We start from the raw sequence: 17,047 nt of genomic DNA on the forward strand, positions 1-17,047 counted from the left end.
CATGTTGGTTGCTTCCATTCACTGTTTTCCCCTCTGAAATCGAGTAGTATTCCATGGGAGAAGCATTCCAAAATCACCCCAGTATTCTATGCCTCACAGAACATCTACCCACCAGCCTTAGCGTCCATTGAACACTCCTGCCTGAGTCATCCTCGTCAGTAGTTGTCAAATGGTAGTTCTCTATTTCCATCCTTCTTGCTACACTTCTATGTTGGCATCCTACTTCGAAGGAGTTTTCCTGTTTCTCTATATCAACACGGACTTGCATATTCAATGGATTGTAATCCGTTATGGTGTTGTTTACTTCATGCTCAAATTGTCCCTCATTTGGCCCAAGGGAGTCCCTTCAAGCTGGCTCTTAATACTGCAACAATTTAAAGTATACATATTGCTAAAATTCATCTGCGTTGTGCAGTTCATTAACTTTGACTGCCTGTAATATGCCTCTTTGTGAATATGCCACAGTTTACTGGTCCACTCATTCACTATTCCATCGACGGGCACTTGGGTTGTTTCCAGGTTGTTGCTATTGTGTTTTGCTATTTTAGCTCTTTAATGTTAAATTTTGAATATTAAAAGTTTGTATTAACATCATAAACTTCAGGTCTGTTTATTGTACAAATATTGAGCACCTAGAAGCAGGGTCATTTTGCACTCTCATCAACAGTGCGTGACAGGCTCATTTTTAAAATATTGCATATTTCACGCACAAATATTTAAATGATGTTTTCAAATCAGTTTAATAAAGGCCTTTTTCTTTAAACTTCCATATGCTTTTTTCCCTACTATTATGGAGAAATATTGAAATAAAAGAGTCCAGAAAGCAAAATGTAAAGATGGAAACCTGTGCACTTAACCCAAACGCTTGCCAAGGTAAAGCATCCGCGGAAACAGCAGGGACTCGAAATGACAGGGCTACAGCCGGCGCTAGGGCGCAGGCGCAGAAGCTCAGGGTCGCGCTCACTGCTCTAGTCCCCAGAGGGTTATCGCGAGTCTTGGAATAAACTTGCTGCGATTGCCAAAAGTAAGTTCTCGCGAGAGGTAGTTGGTTGCTATAGTTGTCAAAAACATAACTGAGGCTGCTGCAGGTAAGACAGCGATCCCTCCTGAAGAAACCCTCTCTTCCCGGCCTCCCCACCCCGGTCCTGCGGCCACACCACAGCCGTCACCCCGATCTTCTGCTCCCTCAGCTAAGTCCAGGCTGAAAACCCCGTTATTTAGACCGAAAAGCCGCTGGCCCGGCCAGGCGCGGACTCTGCCTCCAGCCCCAGCCCGGCGACCTCCACAGGAGCGCGGACGTAGGTCCTCCTTAACCGCTTCTCGTCGTAGGTCTCATTCCGCGCGGACTGCGCTTGTCCCCCAGACCAGACCCAGTCACATCGCCTCTTTCGTCCAACCTTTTTCTCACTGGACTCTCCCCTTGTAGCTTCTTCCGAGCAGATGACAAGAAATGCGTGCCTTGCCGGGGGCAACAAGAGTCCCCACCCTAGCTGCCCTGATCATAACTTTAGTCCTATTTCTTGCATTCATAGTTCAAAGACGACGCGAACGCCTCTTGTGTACAAGACATGGTGCCAGGCACTCGGGGCCCGTAAATATGCGTGAAGGTCACATGCCTTCGAAGGTGTAATTGAGCTCTCAGGACAAACGCTGCATATTAATAATATCATTTGTGCAGTGCTTCATAGCTTAAACAGCTTTAATATTTTAGGGGGTATTCACAATGTGAAACAGGTTGGAAGTTATCCATTTTACAGAAGGTGAAACCGAGGCTTAGAGAAGTTAGGCTTTTGCCCAGGGGCACATAGTTACTAAGTAGGAAAGGTCCTTTGAATACCCAGTCTTCATAAACAGGACAGCTTGTGGTAATGCCACAAGAGACGTGTAAAGTGCTAAATGAATTCAGAGGAAAGGCAGGTTTTTCTGACTGGGAAGCTTCATGGACTAGGAAGCATTTGAGCTGGATTTTAAAGGATGAGTAGGATTTGCTGTAGAGACGGAATGAGTAGAATGGGAGAGATCATTCCAGGGGGAAGGAAAAATGCAAAGGTTCAGAAGTGACTAAATGCAGGTGATCTTTGAAAAATACTAAGCAAGAGCATAAGCTAGAAGAGGGGAGTTGACTGGCACTGCAAGATCCTAGAAAGCCCTGAATGTAGTACTACATTTAACTACAGTTAAACTGTAGTGTTACAGTTTAACTTTGTTTGGTAGGTGAGAGGGAACAAGACAGTGGTATGATCAGATCTGTACTTTAATAAGGTAATTATCTGCTTGTCTCATCTCATTTTCTCCCTATTTCTTCTTACACCACCGCTGCAAGCTACTTGCTACTTGCTATGTGTGTTGTTTTGCCTCTGAACGTTTTAAAATCTGTTGCCTTTCTTGGAATATCCTTCCCTTTACTCTATTAAGACATAGTTCCAGGGTACTTCCTCCAAGATTTTCCTGGCATGCACACGTATTCTCAAATCCAGCTAGGTCCCAGCTTCATGCAGCACTTCCTTGCTGTATGATTGCTGGTATGATAACAAACTTCTCTGAAGCTCAGTTTTTTTCACTCAAACAGAGATTTAAGAATCACTTAGAAGGGAGGCTACGTTTAAGATAATAAATGTGAAGCACACTTGGTACACTGGCTATAATCAGTTAATTTCCTTACTTCTCACATTCTTTATATTTGTAAAAGAAAAAATAAATTTCCACCCCCCTTTTCCTCCTTTCCTCTGTCAGAGCACTTCTTCCCTCCCTTTCCTTCTTTCACTCCTCCCTTCTTTTCCTCTGTCAGAGCACCTGTCTCACAGATTATGACTCCTGGTCTAGTTACACATCTCTCGTCCTCACTAGATTTTAAATTTCTTGAGGTTAGAGAGTTCACATCTTATCTCTTGTATCCTCAGCACCCACCACAGTGCCAAGCTTAACAAAGTTTTTTTCAATGAGCAGTTCTTACAGAAGCGGGTGAGTTAGAGTGAGAAACTGGAGTCAGAGACACCAGTTAGGAGGCTTTTGTTACAGTCTAGCAGAAGGGTAATGAAGGCCTAATGCCATATTATTGAAAAGGAAAGAAGACTGATACAAAAGGGCATTTTAAATGTACATTTGACAAAGAAGTTGTCAGTGCCACTAAAGCCCTGAAACAGCCCAGAAATATGTTGTTGAACAAATGATCTGAGACTTTTAGGTGTCTGGAAAAATGCTGGAGTAGCTGAGAAGAGGCAGGATAATGATAAAGTCTGAAGGCTGTAAGATGTCGTTTTCTCTTTTGTATCACCAAATACACTTAGCATAGTATGTCCTCAGTAAATGTTTGAATTGAGTTAGAAAATAAGGCCTTTTCAACAGGCACAGTGGCTCATGCCTTTTAATCTCAGCACTTTGGGAGGCTGAGTGGGCGAATTGCTTGAGCCTAGCCTTCGAGACCAGCCTAGACAGCGTGGTGAAACCCTGTCTCTGCGAAAAATACAAAAATTAGCTGGGCGTGGTGGCGCATGCCTATAGTCCCAGCCACTCAGGAGGCTGAGGTGGGACGATCACTTGAGCCTGGGAGGTTGAAGCTGCAGTGAGCTGTGATCGCACCACTGCACTCCAGCCTGGGTGACAGAGTGAGAGCCTGAAAAAACAAAAACAAAAACCAAAAAAAAAAAAAAAAAAAAGAAGGAAGGAAGGAGAGAGAAAAGACCTTTTCTAAAAAACAAATATCCAATTTATTTTTGAAATTGTTTGTGCCCTTAGTATTGTAAAATTGACAGTATATCTGACTAAATAAGGTATATATATTAAGACCTTTTCCAATGGACTACCATTTTATGTGGTTGCTTCTTTCCTGCTCTCAAAATATATTTTTGTAAAACTGAGAAGTTAAATAATGTTTGAAGGGAGCTTTGCAGATTAAAAAAAAAAAGGTTACCAGAGAACACTGTGAAGGATGTACGGCAGCAGTCCCCAACCTTTTTGGCACCAGAGACCAGTTTTGTGGAAGACAATTTTTCCACAGACTGGGGGCAGCGGGGATGATTTGGGGATGATTCGAGCACATTACGTTTATTGTGCACTTTATTTTTATTATTATTACATGGTAATATATAATAATTAAAAAATATATATATATATATTTTTTTTTTTTGAGATGGAGTCTTGCTCTGTCGCCCAGGCTGCAGTGCAGTGGCGCAATCTCGGCTCACTGCAAGCTCCGCCACCCAGGTTCACACCATTCTCCTGCCTCAACCTCCAGAATAGCTGGGACTACAGGTGCCCACTACCATGCCTGGCTAATTTTTTTGTATTTTTAGTAGAGATGGGGTTTCACCATGTTAGCCAGGCTGGTCTCGATCTCCTGACCTCATGATCTGCCTGCCTTGGCCTCCCAAAGTGCTGGGATTACAGGCGTGAGCCACCGCGCCCGGCCTATGTATTTTTTTTGAGACGGAGTCACTCTGTCGCCCAGGCTGGAGTGCAGTGGTGTGATCTCAGCTTGCTGCAACCTCTACCTCCCAGGTTCAAGTGATTCTCCTGCCTCAGCCTCCCAAGTAGCTGGAACTACAGGCACATGCCACCACACCCGGCTAATTTTTGTATTTTTTTTTTTTTTTTTTTTTTTTTTTGAGACGGAGTCTCGCTCTGTCACCCAGGCTGGAGTGCAGTGGCCGGACCTCAGCTCACTGCAAGCTCCGCCTCCCGGGTTTATGCCATTCTCCTGCCTCAGCCTCCCGAGTAGCTGGGACTACAAGCGCCCGCCACCTCGCCCGGCTAGTTTTTTGTATTTTTTAGTAGAGACGGGGTTTCACCGTGTTAGCCAGGATGGTCTCGATCTCCTGACCTCGTGATCCACCCGTCTCGGCCTCCCAAAGTGCTGGGATTACAGGCTTGAGCCACCGCGCCCGGCAATTTTTGTATTTTTTAGTAGAGATGGGGTTTCACCATATTGGACAGGCTGATCTCGAACTCCTGATTCGTGATCCGCCCGCCTCGCCTCCCAGAGTGCTGGGATTACAGGCATGAGCCACTGCGCCCAGCCTATATCATGAAATATACAACTCACCATAATGTAGAATCAGTGGGAGCCCTGCTTGTTTTCCTGCAGCTAGACAGTTCTATCTCTGGGTGATGGGAGACAGTGACAAATCAGGCATTTGATTCTAGATCCTTTGCATGTACTCAGTTATAATAGGGTTCACATTCCTGTGAGAATCTAATGCCGCCACTGATCTGACGGGACACAGAGCTCAGGTGGTAATGCAGGTGATGTGGAATGGCTGTAAATAGAATTGAAGCTTTGCTTGCTTGCCTGCTGCTTACCTCCTGCTGTGCGGCCCGGTTCCTAACAGGCCACGGGCTGGTACTGGTTCATGACTCGGGCTGGGGACCCCTGATGTAGGGTATGGGAGGTCAAGGTGTTCCTACTTTGTCTTGTGAGACTTTGTGCTTAATGGGTTAGTTACCTGTATAAACATCTTTTAGTGCTAACCAGTGAAATCATCCTTGTGACCAGCTCCCTAAAGCACTGCCTGTCCAGCAGCAAAGGTTGGATGTGGGGAATAAAACAGTGCTGGACTATGGTATTTCCTTAGGTTCTCCCTGGTATTGGTTATGATGGAATATGGGTACTTTTGCAGCTCTGGTACATGAGGGGACAGGTTGATTCATTCTGTTTACAGAGACCAAAGAAAACCAGAGGGACTTTTCCCAGTTGGTGATATGGAGCAAGTGCCATCAACAGGCAGACTCGTGCAGATCACCGTGACAGAGGGATATGATTTGGTAAAGTTACTTTTGGAAATTTACAAAATCCTTAGTTTGGGAGTACCTGCAGGAGTAATGGAATTTTGCTTCATTCTCTACCTCCAAACCTCCTGGCTTTATATAGCAGTGGCATTCCGCCTCAGTGTTCCTTATTGTTAGTCTGTGATCTCCAAGTCACATTACTGTGTGTCTCAAATACTCGGCAATTTGAATACTAAATTTAATAGGATGAAAGAAACAGTGGTTTTAGTTTCCCTAGACAGCAGTTCACATATAATTTTTTCCCTTTCTCCTGAGAAGGATCTGAATTCTTCCAGAGTTTCCCTTGTGATTAATTCTATTTGATTAATTAAAACAACAACAACAACAATGTGATGTACTAAAAATTAGGAGTATAATGAAATGGGAAAATATTCAGTATATTAAGTTTAAAAAGATCATTTCAAAGAGGATGTAATTAATGAGCTCCACTTTGTTTTAAAATGCATAAATGTATCGGCCGGGCGCGGTGGCTCAAGCCTGTAATCCCAGCACTTTGGGAGGCCGAGACGGGCGGATCACGAGGTCAGGAGATCGAGACCATCCTGGCTAACACAGTGAAACCCCGTCTCTACTAAAAAATACAAAAAACTAGCCGGGTGAGGTGACGGGCGCCTGTAGTCCCAGCTACTCGGGAGGCTGAGGCAGGAGAATGGCGTGAACCCAGGAGGCGGAGCTTGCACTGAGCTGAGATCCGGCCACTGCGCTCCAGCCTGGGCAAGAGAGCCAGACTCCGCCTCAAAAAAAAAAAAAAAAAAAATGTATCTATGTGTGTGTGTATGGGTATACACGTGCACATCCATATATTCACAACAAAACGCTAGAAAATATATTCTAAAATGTTAATAATGCTTACATGTTACAGTAAGATTGCAGGTAATTAATTTTCTTTCTTTTAAAAATGTTCCTCAGTATACTTCTATTATCAGGTGAAACACAATAAATGTTGTTTTCAAAACTCCAACATAACAGCACTTAAATGGAATGTTGCATTTAAGTAAAACTAGATTTGTTTAATTATTTTTCTACCTATTCCTTTTGTATTTGTGATGTTGCTTGTTAGGAAAAAATGAAAAATGCTATTTAGCCCAAATCAAAATGGGTTGCCAGATGTGTAGGAAAATTCTCTATTTAAATATAATTGTAAAGTGGTGTGTTTCTGCCAACAGAAAGGTTTTAAAGGAGATACTCCAGTTACCTTTATTCGGGCAGAATTCAATCAAGTGGTTCTGGGAGACTCTGCAAAAATTACTGTTTCTCCAGAAGGAAGTGCAAAATACAACTTCACTAGCAGTTTTGAGTTTAATCCTGAAGGAGGAATCACTTTAGATGACCTCGCTCACAAACCTGTGTTCTGTAAGTCCTTGTGGTTCTAAAAATCAATGTCCTGATTGCCTTCTTCCCTATCATGTTGGATGGGAAAAGCAGAACCAAAACATTCTTTTAAACATGTAACTAAAATCATGAGAAAGAAAGGGCACTTCCTTTGTTCCCAGAAGCAAGGCAGGAACTGAAACCTGGAAATCTTGAACAGCTGCTGTTGGTGTGTATGTGTTAGTGGAAGTGTGCAGGGAGAAGGCAGTACTCCAAAACCTAGGGGCTTGGGTTTTAATGCTCTCAGAAGGACAGAAAACCTTTGGCTGCTGTTGATGGGGGAATAGAGACTGAGATCACCTCCCCATCACAAGTTAAGATCTCAAAAAGTATGGAACAGGAAAATAAAATCTGCTTAAGCATCTCTGTCTAGATCCTGGGTAGAGAAAAAAGTCTTCCCTAGGAATAATCATAGGCTTGTACTAACCATTAAAGAATATATATGTTTTTAAAACACAGGAGGAGCATTTTTATGATAGCAGTTGGCCACATTCTAAGCGATAAAGCAAGTCCTACCATAGATCAAAGGATCAATAGCATACAGACACCTTTTCTGCCAAAATGTAACAATCAACAAAATTAGAAATCAATAACAAAAAGATAGCCAAAATACTATTTGGAAATTTAAAAACATACTTATGAATAATTTATGGGACAAATAAAAAAGTCATAATAAAAATTGCAAAGCATTTGGAAGAGATCAACAGTAAAACACCAAATATCAGAATTCGTGGGATATAGTTAAAGTTGTACTTAGAGGTACATTTATAATCTTAAGCGCATTAATTAGAAATAAAAAGGATTAAAAGCAAAACTTTTGAGAAGATGGAATAGATGTACTTTTCTCTATTCCTCCCACTGAATACAACTACAAACCCTGGACATTATATATAAAAATAAGAGACCCTGAAAGGTGGAGAGAAGGAAACTTGGGACCTGGGGAATGACACAGTGGTGAGTTCCTTGGGTTTTCTTTTTGCCTTATATATCTCATACTTCTTGCTGAAGAAGGTGGCAACCTGGAGACACCAATGGGCACAGACCAAAAAAAGAAAAAGAAAGCAAGCCTGATAAAAGTCTGCTCTGGTTAGCCAAAAGACTATGAAAGGGGCAGCCTAATAAGACAGAAAAGTTTTAGAGAGTAATTCCTTACTCCAGCTAAAAACCATAGGAAAAAAAACTGTAGCCCCCACCCTCAATCAAGCTGAGTGGAGAGCTTAGACTTCCACTCTCACAAAGCTCAAAAATGAGATTCTCCATTACCCTAGTGATGTCAGAGAAGACCAAGTAGGGAACCAGGACTTTTATCCCCTCTGGTAATGATTCCCCTTCCCACCCCTCATAATGTTAGTGGAGACCACAAGAATCTTGCACTTCTCTCCCAAACTGTCAGTAACAAGGTGCCCTTTTGCTTCCCACTGGAGTGGTATCAGAGGAGGCCTAGTTTAGAGTCAGAGCTTTCACCATCACCCAGGTGTAATGAGTCCACACCCACTGTGGTATCAGTGGAAACCAAGTAAGGAATCAGGACTCCAATTCCCCTGCTCAACAGTAATGAGGAACTGCCCACATCAGGTGTCAGCGGAGGCTGAGTAGGGAACCTAGACTTCCACCCCCAACTTGGCAGTAATGAGGCAGCATCTCCTTCCTTCTTCTGTTGGGGTGGTGTTGGAAAACGCCAGCTGAAAACAGAAGGTGTAAGTGAGATCCAGAGATTCATAACAACAGGAAAAGTCCAGGTTTCACCTGAAAGCCATAAGTCATTCCAAGAACTGGAAGATCTCAATTGAATTAAAAAAATGTAATGGGCCAGGAACAGTGGCTCAAGCCTGTAATCCCAGCACTTTGGGAGGCTGAGGTGGGTGGATCACAAGGTCAGGAGTTCAAGACCAGCCTGTCAACATGGTGAAACCCCCATCTCTACTCAAAATACAAAAATTAGCTGGGGGTGGTGGAGCGTGCCTGTAGTCCCAGCTACTCAGGAGGCTGAGGCAGGAGAATCACTTAACCTGAGAGGTGGAGGTTGCAGTAAGCCAAGATCACACCACTGCGCTCCAGCCTGAGTGACAGAGCGAGACTCTGTCTCAAACAAACAAAAAACAGTGGCTGGGTGCAGTGGCTCATGCCTGTAATCCCAACACTTTGGGGCTGGGCGTGGTGGCTCACACACACCTGTAATCCCAGCACTTTGGAAGGCCAAGGCAGGCGGATCACAAGGTCAGGAGATCGAGACCATCCTGGCTAACACGGTGAAACCCTGTCTCAACTAAAAATACAAAAAATTAGCCGGGTATAATCCCAGATACTTGGGAGGCTGAGGCAGGAGAATGGCGTGAACCCAGGAGGTGGAGCTTGCAGTGAGCTGAGACTGCGCCACTACACTCCAGCCTGGGCGACACAGCGAGACTCCATCTCAGAAAAAAAAAAAAAAATATATATATATATATATATATATATATACACACACACACACACACACACACAAATTAGCTGGGTGTGGTGGTGAGCACTTTTAGCCCTAGCTACTCCAGAGGCTGAGGTGGGAGGATCACTTGAGCCCTTGAGGCAGGGGTTGCAGTGAGCTGAGATCACACCACTGCATGCCAGCCCAGGTGACAAAGTGAGGCCTGGTCTTGAAAAACAAACAAACTACCAAAATAAATACCAGCTGGATAAAATGTGGGTAAAAAATTAAATCGTGTAACTACCATAAGAAATCATGGAATTAAAATAATCGAGAGATGAAGCCTTTGTAAGTATTTCACAACTGTAGAAACCACAGAAAATAATATATATATATATTCATTAGCAACTGCAAAAGACAAGCTACAAACTGGATTACAATTTGCAATTCATTTCTAGACAGAAGGCAAATTTACCTTTAAAGAGCTCTTGCATATTAATAAGAGCAAGAATCTAATGGAAAAGTATATAAAACATATGAAAGGAATATGAAAAGTTCATGGAAAAGAAACTATAACTGGTCCTTAAATATATGGAAAAAATTTCAACCTGATTCTAATACAAAAAATAAAATTATGCTTAGATGCTATTTTCATCTGTCAGGTTACAAAGGTCACAGAGTTTGATAACATACCACATAGGTAAATATGTTATCAAACTCTATTATCCTTGCTGAAAACGCTGAAACTGAACCCAAGTAGGAAACACAGGAAATGAGAAACAAATTAAATGCTATGAGGAATAAAACGAGACAAATCTAGAACGTGTAACATTCTGTGTAACTATTGGCCTGGTGTCTTCAACAAAAGAGAAATGTTTGAGAGAAGAAGTATGTGGAAAGGGGGGACTGGTCTAAATGAAAAGAAACATGACAACCAAATGCAACACGTGGTCTTTGAGTGGATTCTGGTTTGAACAGACCAGCTATAAAATAAATTTGGGGATAATTGGGAAATGTTAAATATCAACTGGACACTAGATGAATTAAGGAATTATTTAATGCTATTATCACACACTTGCCAAATGTGGTAAAGTGATTGTGGTTTTCTAGGAAAATATCTTACTTGGGATTTGTGTATTTTGGTATTTAGGAGTAAAATGTCATGATGTCTGTAATTTATTTGAAAAGTACTTCAGCAAACAAAGAAAATATGATAAAAGTATTTGAGCAAACAAAGCTACATATGATGAAGCAAAAAAATTGTTAAATTTAGATTATGGTTATATGGATAGTTGTTACACTATTCTACTTTGTGTATTTGAAATTTTGAAATTGTTATAATAAGTGTTAAGCACACAGAGTAATGCTGCAGTGAAAAACTTTGTACATACTCTGCGTGCTACAGGATTACTCCAAAATGTGTCAAGCCTTATGGTAGGCAATACAGGGGATCTAGAGCAATGTTTTCCTTTTTCTTTTTTCTTTTTCTTTTTTTTTGAGACAGAGTCTCGCTCTGTCGCCCAGGCTGGAGTGCAGTGGCCCAGTCTCTGCTCACTGCAAGCTCTGCCTCTCGGATTCACGCCATTCTCCTACCTCAGCCTCCTGAGTAGCTGGGACTACAGGCGCCCGCCACCATGCCTGGCTAATTTTGTTTTTGTATTTTTAGTAGAGATGGGGTTTCACCGTATTAGCCAGGATGGTCTCAATCGCCTGACCTCATGATCCGCCTGCCTCGGCCTCCCAAAGTGCTGGGATTACAGGCTTGAGCCACCTCGCCCACCCTAGAGCAGTGTTTTTCAAACTTCAGATTTTGACTTTTTAGCCATTCGTAAGATCAATTGATGGGCATTATGACCAGTAATTTCTTCTATATGAAATAGAATAGAAAATAACTAAGGATTTTGACCTAGTAAAGATTAATATTATATGAAGCTTTGTTATATAATCATATGTATCAGTTACTTTTTTTTTCTTTTCTTTTTTTGAGATGGAGTTTTGCTCTTGTTGCCCAGGCTGGGTGCAATGGCTTGATCTCGGCTCACCACAACCTCCACCTCCCAGGTTCAAGCGATTCTCCTGCCTCAGCCTCCCGAGTAGCTGGGATTACAGGCATGGGCCACTATGCCTGGCTAATTTTGTGTTTTTAGTAGAGACGGGGTTTCTCCGTGTTTGTCAGGGTGGTCTCGAACTCCCAACCTCAGGTGATCTGCCCTCCTCGGCCTCCCAAAGTACTGGGATTACAGGCGTGAGCCACTGTGCCCAGCCTCAGTTACTTTTATACACATGCATGTACATGATTATGATCCAAAACCTATTTCTTATTATAACTTGCAGGCAAAATGTTCAAAAGTCTCTGAAGTGGTCCGGTATTTTCCACCAGAAGTCACTGATGTTGATGCCTTCTTTACTTTCAAGTTAATTTTTTTTAACGTACATATCTTTGCCAATGCTTTGTGTGTTGCACCTTGGTTATCGGGTGGATGTTTTAAATGTCTCATTTTCTTTGTTTTGATTTTTCTAGTAACTGTGACTGAAGTTTTACCAAAGGAAAAGAAACAGAAAGAAGAGAAGACCTTAATTCTTGGTCAGGCGGTGGTGGACCTTCTTCCCTTACTGGAAGGTCAGATGTGTGCTTTGCCCAAAAGCAGAAATGGCAAAGCTCATAAAAACTTAGCCCCAGAGAGATATAGAAATTAGCCTCAATGAATTTGAGGCATTTGAGGGGTAAAGTGGGCACATTTATCGCTGCCTGCAGTCATCCCAACTTAACCCTTTCTTCTTTGGCTCAACTTGGGCTTCTTTTTGCAGGACAGAGTTCATTTCAAACAACAGTTCCATTGCACCCTGTGCAAGGCTCACCCTTAGAAACTCCTAGATCAAGTGCTAAGGTAATCAGAGTTTTAGCTCTCAACATTTCAGCCTGCCATTCAGTGTAACAATTCTGTCTGCTATTAAGGTTCAGTTTAGTTAAGTGTAATGCATTGGGCATTTTCTTTTTTTTCTTTTTTTATTTTATTTTATTTTTTTTTGTTGAGACAGAGTCTCGCTCTGCCGCCCAGGCTGGAGTGCAGTGGCCGGATCTCAGCTCACTGCAAGCTCCGCCTCCCGGGTTCACGCCATTCTCCTGCCTCAGCCTCCCGAATAGCTGGGACTATAGGCGCCCGCCACCTCGCCCGGCTAGTTTTTTGTATTTTTAAAGTAGAGACGGGGTTTCACCATGTCAGCCAGGATGGTCTCGATCTCCTGACCTCGTGATCCGCCCGTCTCGGCCTCCCAAAGTGCTGGGATTACAGGCTTGAGCCACCGCGCCCAGCCGGGCATTTTCTTCTCACAGCACACTTAGTGTTAGATTCTGGGAGACAAATAAGGCGGAGTCCTACTTTGAAAAGCCCACAATATACATATCATAGATTACAACCCAGTGTGGTTAAATGGTGAAGCGAGGCACATGGGCATAGAGCAGGTATCAGTTACTTTGTCCACGGGTAGAGGCAAGGAAGGCTTAACCATGGAAATAACTCTTGAGCTATGTCCTGATGGATCAAATAGTATATGAAAGCACCTCATATACTTTAGGGCATGGTAGCATGCCTCTCACTGAAAATTTCTAATCCAACAGTTCTAGCCCAGACCCCTTTCGGGAATTCTAGAATATCAGACTTTATAAGCACCTACTGTATACCTCTATAATGTTATCTCATAGGCACCTAAAACTCAACATTCCAAAACGGAACTCAGTATCTTCCCTGAAACCTACTCTTCCTTTTATCTTAGTTTTTTGACTAGTGGCATCACCCATCCATGAAATCATGGAACATAGAACCTAAATTATATCTATGACTGTTCCCTCAGACCCTAACTACAGCCAATCCTCAAATCTGCCTTTCACCAAATCCTGCCTTTTCCATCTTCTAAGTGTCTTTAGGTTTTCTTTTTGGCTTCATTCCTACTCTTTATTGCCTTATTATCTCTCACTTGGATAGTTACAAATAGCCTTGTACCTACCTTTACCTCCCTCTAGTTCAGCCTCCCCATGGCTTGCACAATGATTTAAAAGTGAATCTGATCTTATCTCTTCCCCTACTTAGTACTGTGTAGTTCATGGATTCACCCGCTGCTTACAAGTTAAGGTCCAGATTGCTTAGCAGGGATACAGCATCCTTTATAATGGAAGCCTCCCCCTTCAACCTCATCTCTCATTACTCCTTTCCTTATATTAATACTTCAAGTTCCAGAATCCTGAATTACTTACATATACCTAAATGGAAGATACCATACTGTTCCAATCCCTCTTTACATAGACTGTTTTTGCCCCCTAAGACCAGCCAAGTGCAGTAGTGAGACACGGGAAAGAATAGAACAAAGAATTTGATCTGTAACTGACTGCGAACAGTCAGTTGAAATAACTCACTACCTTTGGACCAGCCCACAAAAACTGTTCTTATCCAGAATGGTTTTTTCTTTCCTTCCTCTGCTAATCCAGGTTGTAAATGCCTATTTATCCTATAAATGTCAACCCAGCCAAATAATTATTCACTGCCTCCTTGGTTTCCTTGACTGCAGCATTTTGTACAGGTCTCTAGTATAGATTTCGCATAAATCTTGGCACTATGACATGAGTTCTATGTTGAAAGGAACTATGTCTTCTTTGTCTTTATATCCCTAGTGATGGAGCAGAGTGCCTAGCATTCGATACACATTCTTTTTTTTTGAGATGGAGTTTTGCTCTTGTTGCCCAGCCTGGAGTGCAACGGTATGATCTCAGCTCACTGCAACCTCCACTTCCTGGGTTCAAGCGATTCTCCTGCCTCAGCCTACCGAGTACCTGGGATTACAGGCACCCACCACTCTGCCCGATTAATTTTTATGTATATTCTCTTTTAGTAGAGATGGGGTTTCACCATGTTGGCCAGGCTGGTCTCAAACTCCTGACCTCAGGTAATATGCCTGCCCTGGCCTCCCAAAGTGCTGGGATTACAGGCGAGAGCCTACCTTGCCCAGCCTCAATACACATTTAAAACCTACTTTGTATGTATCCTGAGTGAAAATGTCAGAGGTATACACATATATGTCTATACCTATTTATGTGGAATATATACATATCTATCAGAAAAAAAAATTTTCTTATTACAAAGCATTACATTTAAATTACAAAAATAGGCCGGGTGCGGTGGTTCATGCCTGTAATCCCAGGACTTTGGGAGGCTGAGGCGGGCGAATCACGAGGTCAGGAGTTCAAGACCAGCCTGGCCAATATGTTGAAACCCCGTCTCTACTAAAAATACAAAGATCAGCTGAGCGTGGTGGTGTGCGCCTGTACTCCCAGCTGCTCAGGAGGCTGAGGCAGAAGAATCACCTGAACCCAGGAGGCGGGGTTGCAGTGAGCCGAAATTGTGCCACTGTATTCCAGCCTGGACAACAGAGCGAGACTCTGTCTCAAATTTAATTTAATTTAATTTAAAAATTACAATAATAATAATAAAATATAGACTAGCAAAAAAGCACCCAATCTCACTTACTCATGTGCAACTTCTGTCGACCTTTTTTTTTTTTTGAGATGGAGTTTTACTCTTGTTGACCAGGCTAGAGTGCAATGGCACGATCTCAGCTCACTGCCTCCCTGGGTTCAAGCAATTCTCTTGCCTCAGCCTCCCCAGCAGCTGGGACTACAAGCGTGCACCACCACGCCTGGCTAATTTTGGTATTTTTAGTAGAGATGGGTTTTCACTGTGTTGGCCAGGCTGGTCTTGAACCCCTGATCTCAGGTGATCCACCTGCCTTAGCTCCCAAAGTGCTGGGATTGCAGGAGTGAGCCACCATGCCTGGCCAACATTTCAATAGACTCTTACAATTCCTGTTTTATATGTATTTATATATATACTTTACCTCAATATGGTAGAGTGGGAAGGGAGCAGTTTAGGAATAGATTCTCTTCTTGGCTCTATCTCCAACTCACGGGACCTAGAGAACATGATTTCAACTTATGGAAATAATTAAGCTTTACCTTCTTATCTTGAACAGTAATATGAGATTCAAATGAGGTAATGCAAAAAAGGAAGATCTCTGGCAATTTTCAAAATGTTCCATGATTTTATTCTTTTACAGCAGTGCAGTCTTGAAGTTAAAGTATTAGTGGCAGAGCCTTTACTGACCACAGCCCAGATCTCAGGGGGCAATCTACTAAAGGTCACGCTGGAGGCTGCTTACTCTGTGCCTGAATCCTTCATTCCAACAGGTCCTGGGCAGAACTACATGGTCGGTCTGCAAGTTCCATCACTTGGAGAGGTAAAGCCCTACTGCCAGATGTTTATAGAGATTCAAACATGTCTGTACTCATATGGTCATCTCTTCCTCACCTCTAAGATTTCATTCAAAACATTGTACTGCTAATAGCTGAGATTTATTTTAGGCTTGAAAAATACAGTTTATCTCTATTTTATATACAGATTTTAATGTTTATGATTTACATATTTATTATATATTGTGCATTACATATAATTTATATAAATGTATGGTAGAAAATATGTAAGACATTTAAAATGGCCAATTTTGGTGTATTTCTATACAGATTATTTTTGCGTGTACATTTTGCAGATTTTGTGCAATGTGCTTTATTAAACAAAACTTTCTCTTAATTCCAGATTATTTTCTTAGGCCACATTTCCAGGTATAGGAATGATTGGATATGGAGTTTCTTAGGCTCTTGATGGAGATTTCTAAATTGCTTGCTAAAAGACTTCTATTCAGTTAACACTTTCACTTGTCTTATTTCCAGGGCCGTGTATGTGATGACCCACTAAAGTTGTGTATTAACTCTTCAGTTTGCTGAGGACTTAGGAGGTTCCTGGGATATGGGACTTTCATTACCACAACTGGGACAGTCCTAGGCAAATGAGATGGCTGATCACCCTTCCAGGGAACAACTCACATAGCTATATGAGGCAGATCTGTGCATTGCCCTCTCTCCAACTTTGGGATTGTATTGAAAATTTTTTCTTTGTTTTTGCTAATTTTGATAATTGAAAGTGCCTTTTATTTTTTTTTTCTTCTGGAGGTCTTAGTATTTTTCTTACTGATTTTTTAAATTGTGGCTGGGGTGTGGTGGCTCACACCTCTAATCCCAGCACTTTGGGAGGCTGAGACAGGTAGATCACCTGAGGTTAGGAGTTCGAGACCAGCCTGGCCAACATGGTGAAACCCTGTCTCTGCTAAAAATACAAAAAATTAGCTGAGTATGGTGGTGGGTGCCTGTAATCCCAGCTACTGGGGAGGCTGAGGCAGGAGAATCGCTTAAACCCAGGAGGCAGAGGTTGCAGTGAGCCAAGATCGCGCCAAGATTGCACTCCAGCCTAGGCAACAAGAGTGAAATGCTGTCTCAAAAAAAACAAACAAAAAAATTCATATGTAGAGAAAAATAATGTTTTCTTGAAAGTTTGTCAATTTATAGTTTATCATGTTTATTTCTGGTTTATTATTTATTTTTAATTT

The 17,047-nt window shown here is 42.2% G+C and overlaps 1 protein-coding gene across 13 annotated transcripts in view; it reads left to right on the top strand.

Annotated features, from left to right (window-relative positions):
- The first annotated feature begins 1,056 nt into the window (after positions 1 to 1,056).
- Positions 1,057 to 17,047, top strand: part of CFAP70 (cilia and flagella associated protein 70) — a 115,990-nt gene continuing 99,999 nt past the window's right edge. For 3 of the 13 annotated variants that reach the window (XR_012417810.1, XM_065520891.1, XM_065520895.1), the window contains exons 1-6: positions 1,057 to 1,088; positions 5,658 to 5,760; positions 6,951 to 7,137; positions 12,081 to 12,179; positions 12,368 to 12,447; positions 15,665 to 15,844. Coding sequence is in view for 12 of the 13 variants with exons in the window: in XM_065520891.1 (XP_065376963.1) it covers positions 5,698 to 5,760; positions 6,951 to 7,137; positions 12,081 to 12,179; positions 12,368 to 12,447; positions 15,665 to 15,844 (609 nt within the window). In the remaining variant the exon portion in view is untranslated. Of the gene's footprint in view, positions 1,299 to 5,657; positions 5,761 to 6,950; positions 7,138 to 12,080; positions 12,180 to 12,367; positions 12,448 to 15,664; positions 15,845 to 17,047 lie in introns of all 13 variants that reach the window. The other 10 variants (XM_065520892.1, XM_074001835.1, XM_074001834.1 and 7 more) reach the window with 10 other exon arrangements.

Source organism: Macaca fascicularis, chromosome 9, assembly GCF_037993035.2.
Source record: "Macaca fascicularis isolate 582-1 chromosome 9, T2T-MFA8v1.1".
Taxonomy (NCBI): domain Eukaryota; kingdom Metazoa; phylum Chordata; class Mammalia; order Primates; family Cercopithecidae; genus Macaca; species Macaca fascicularis.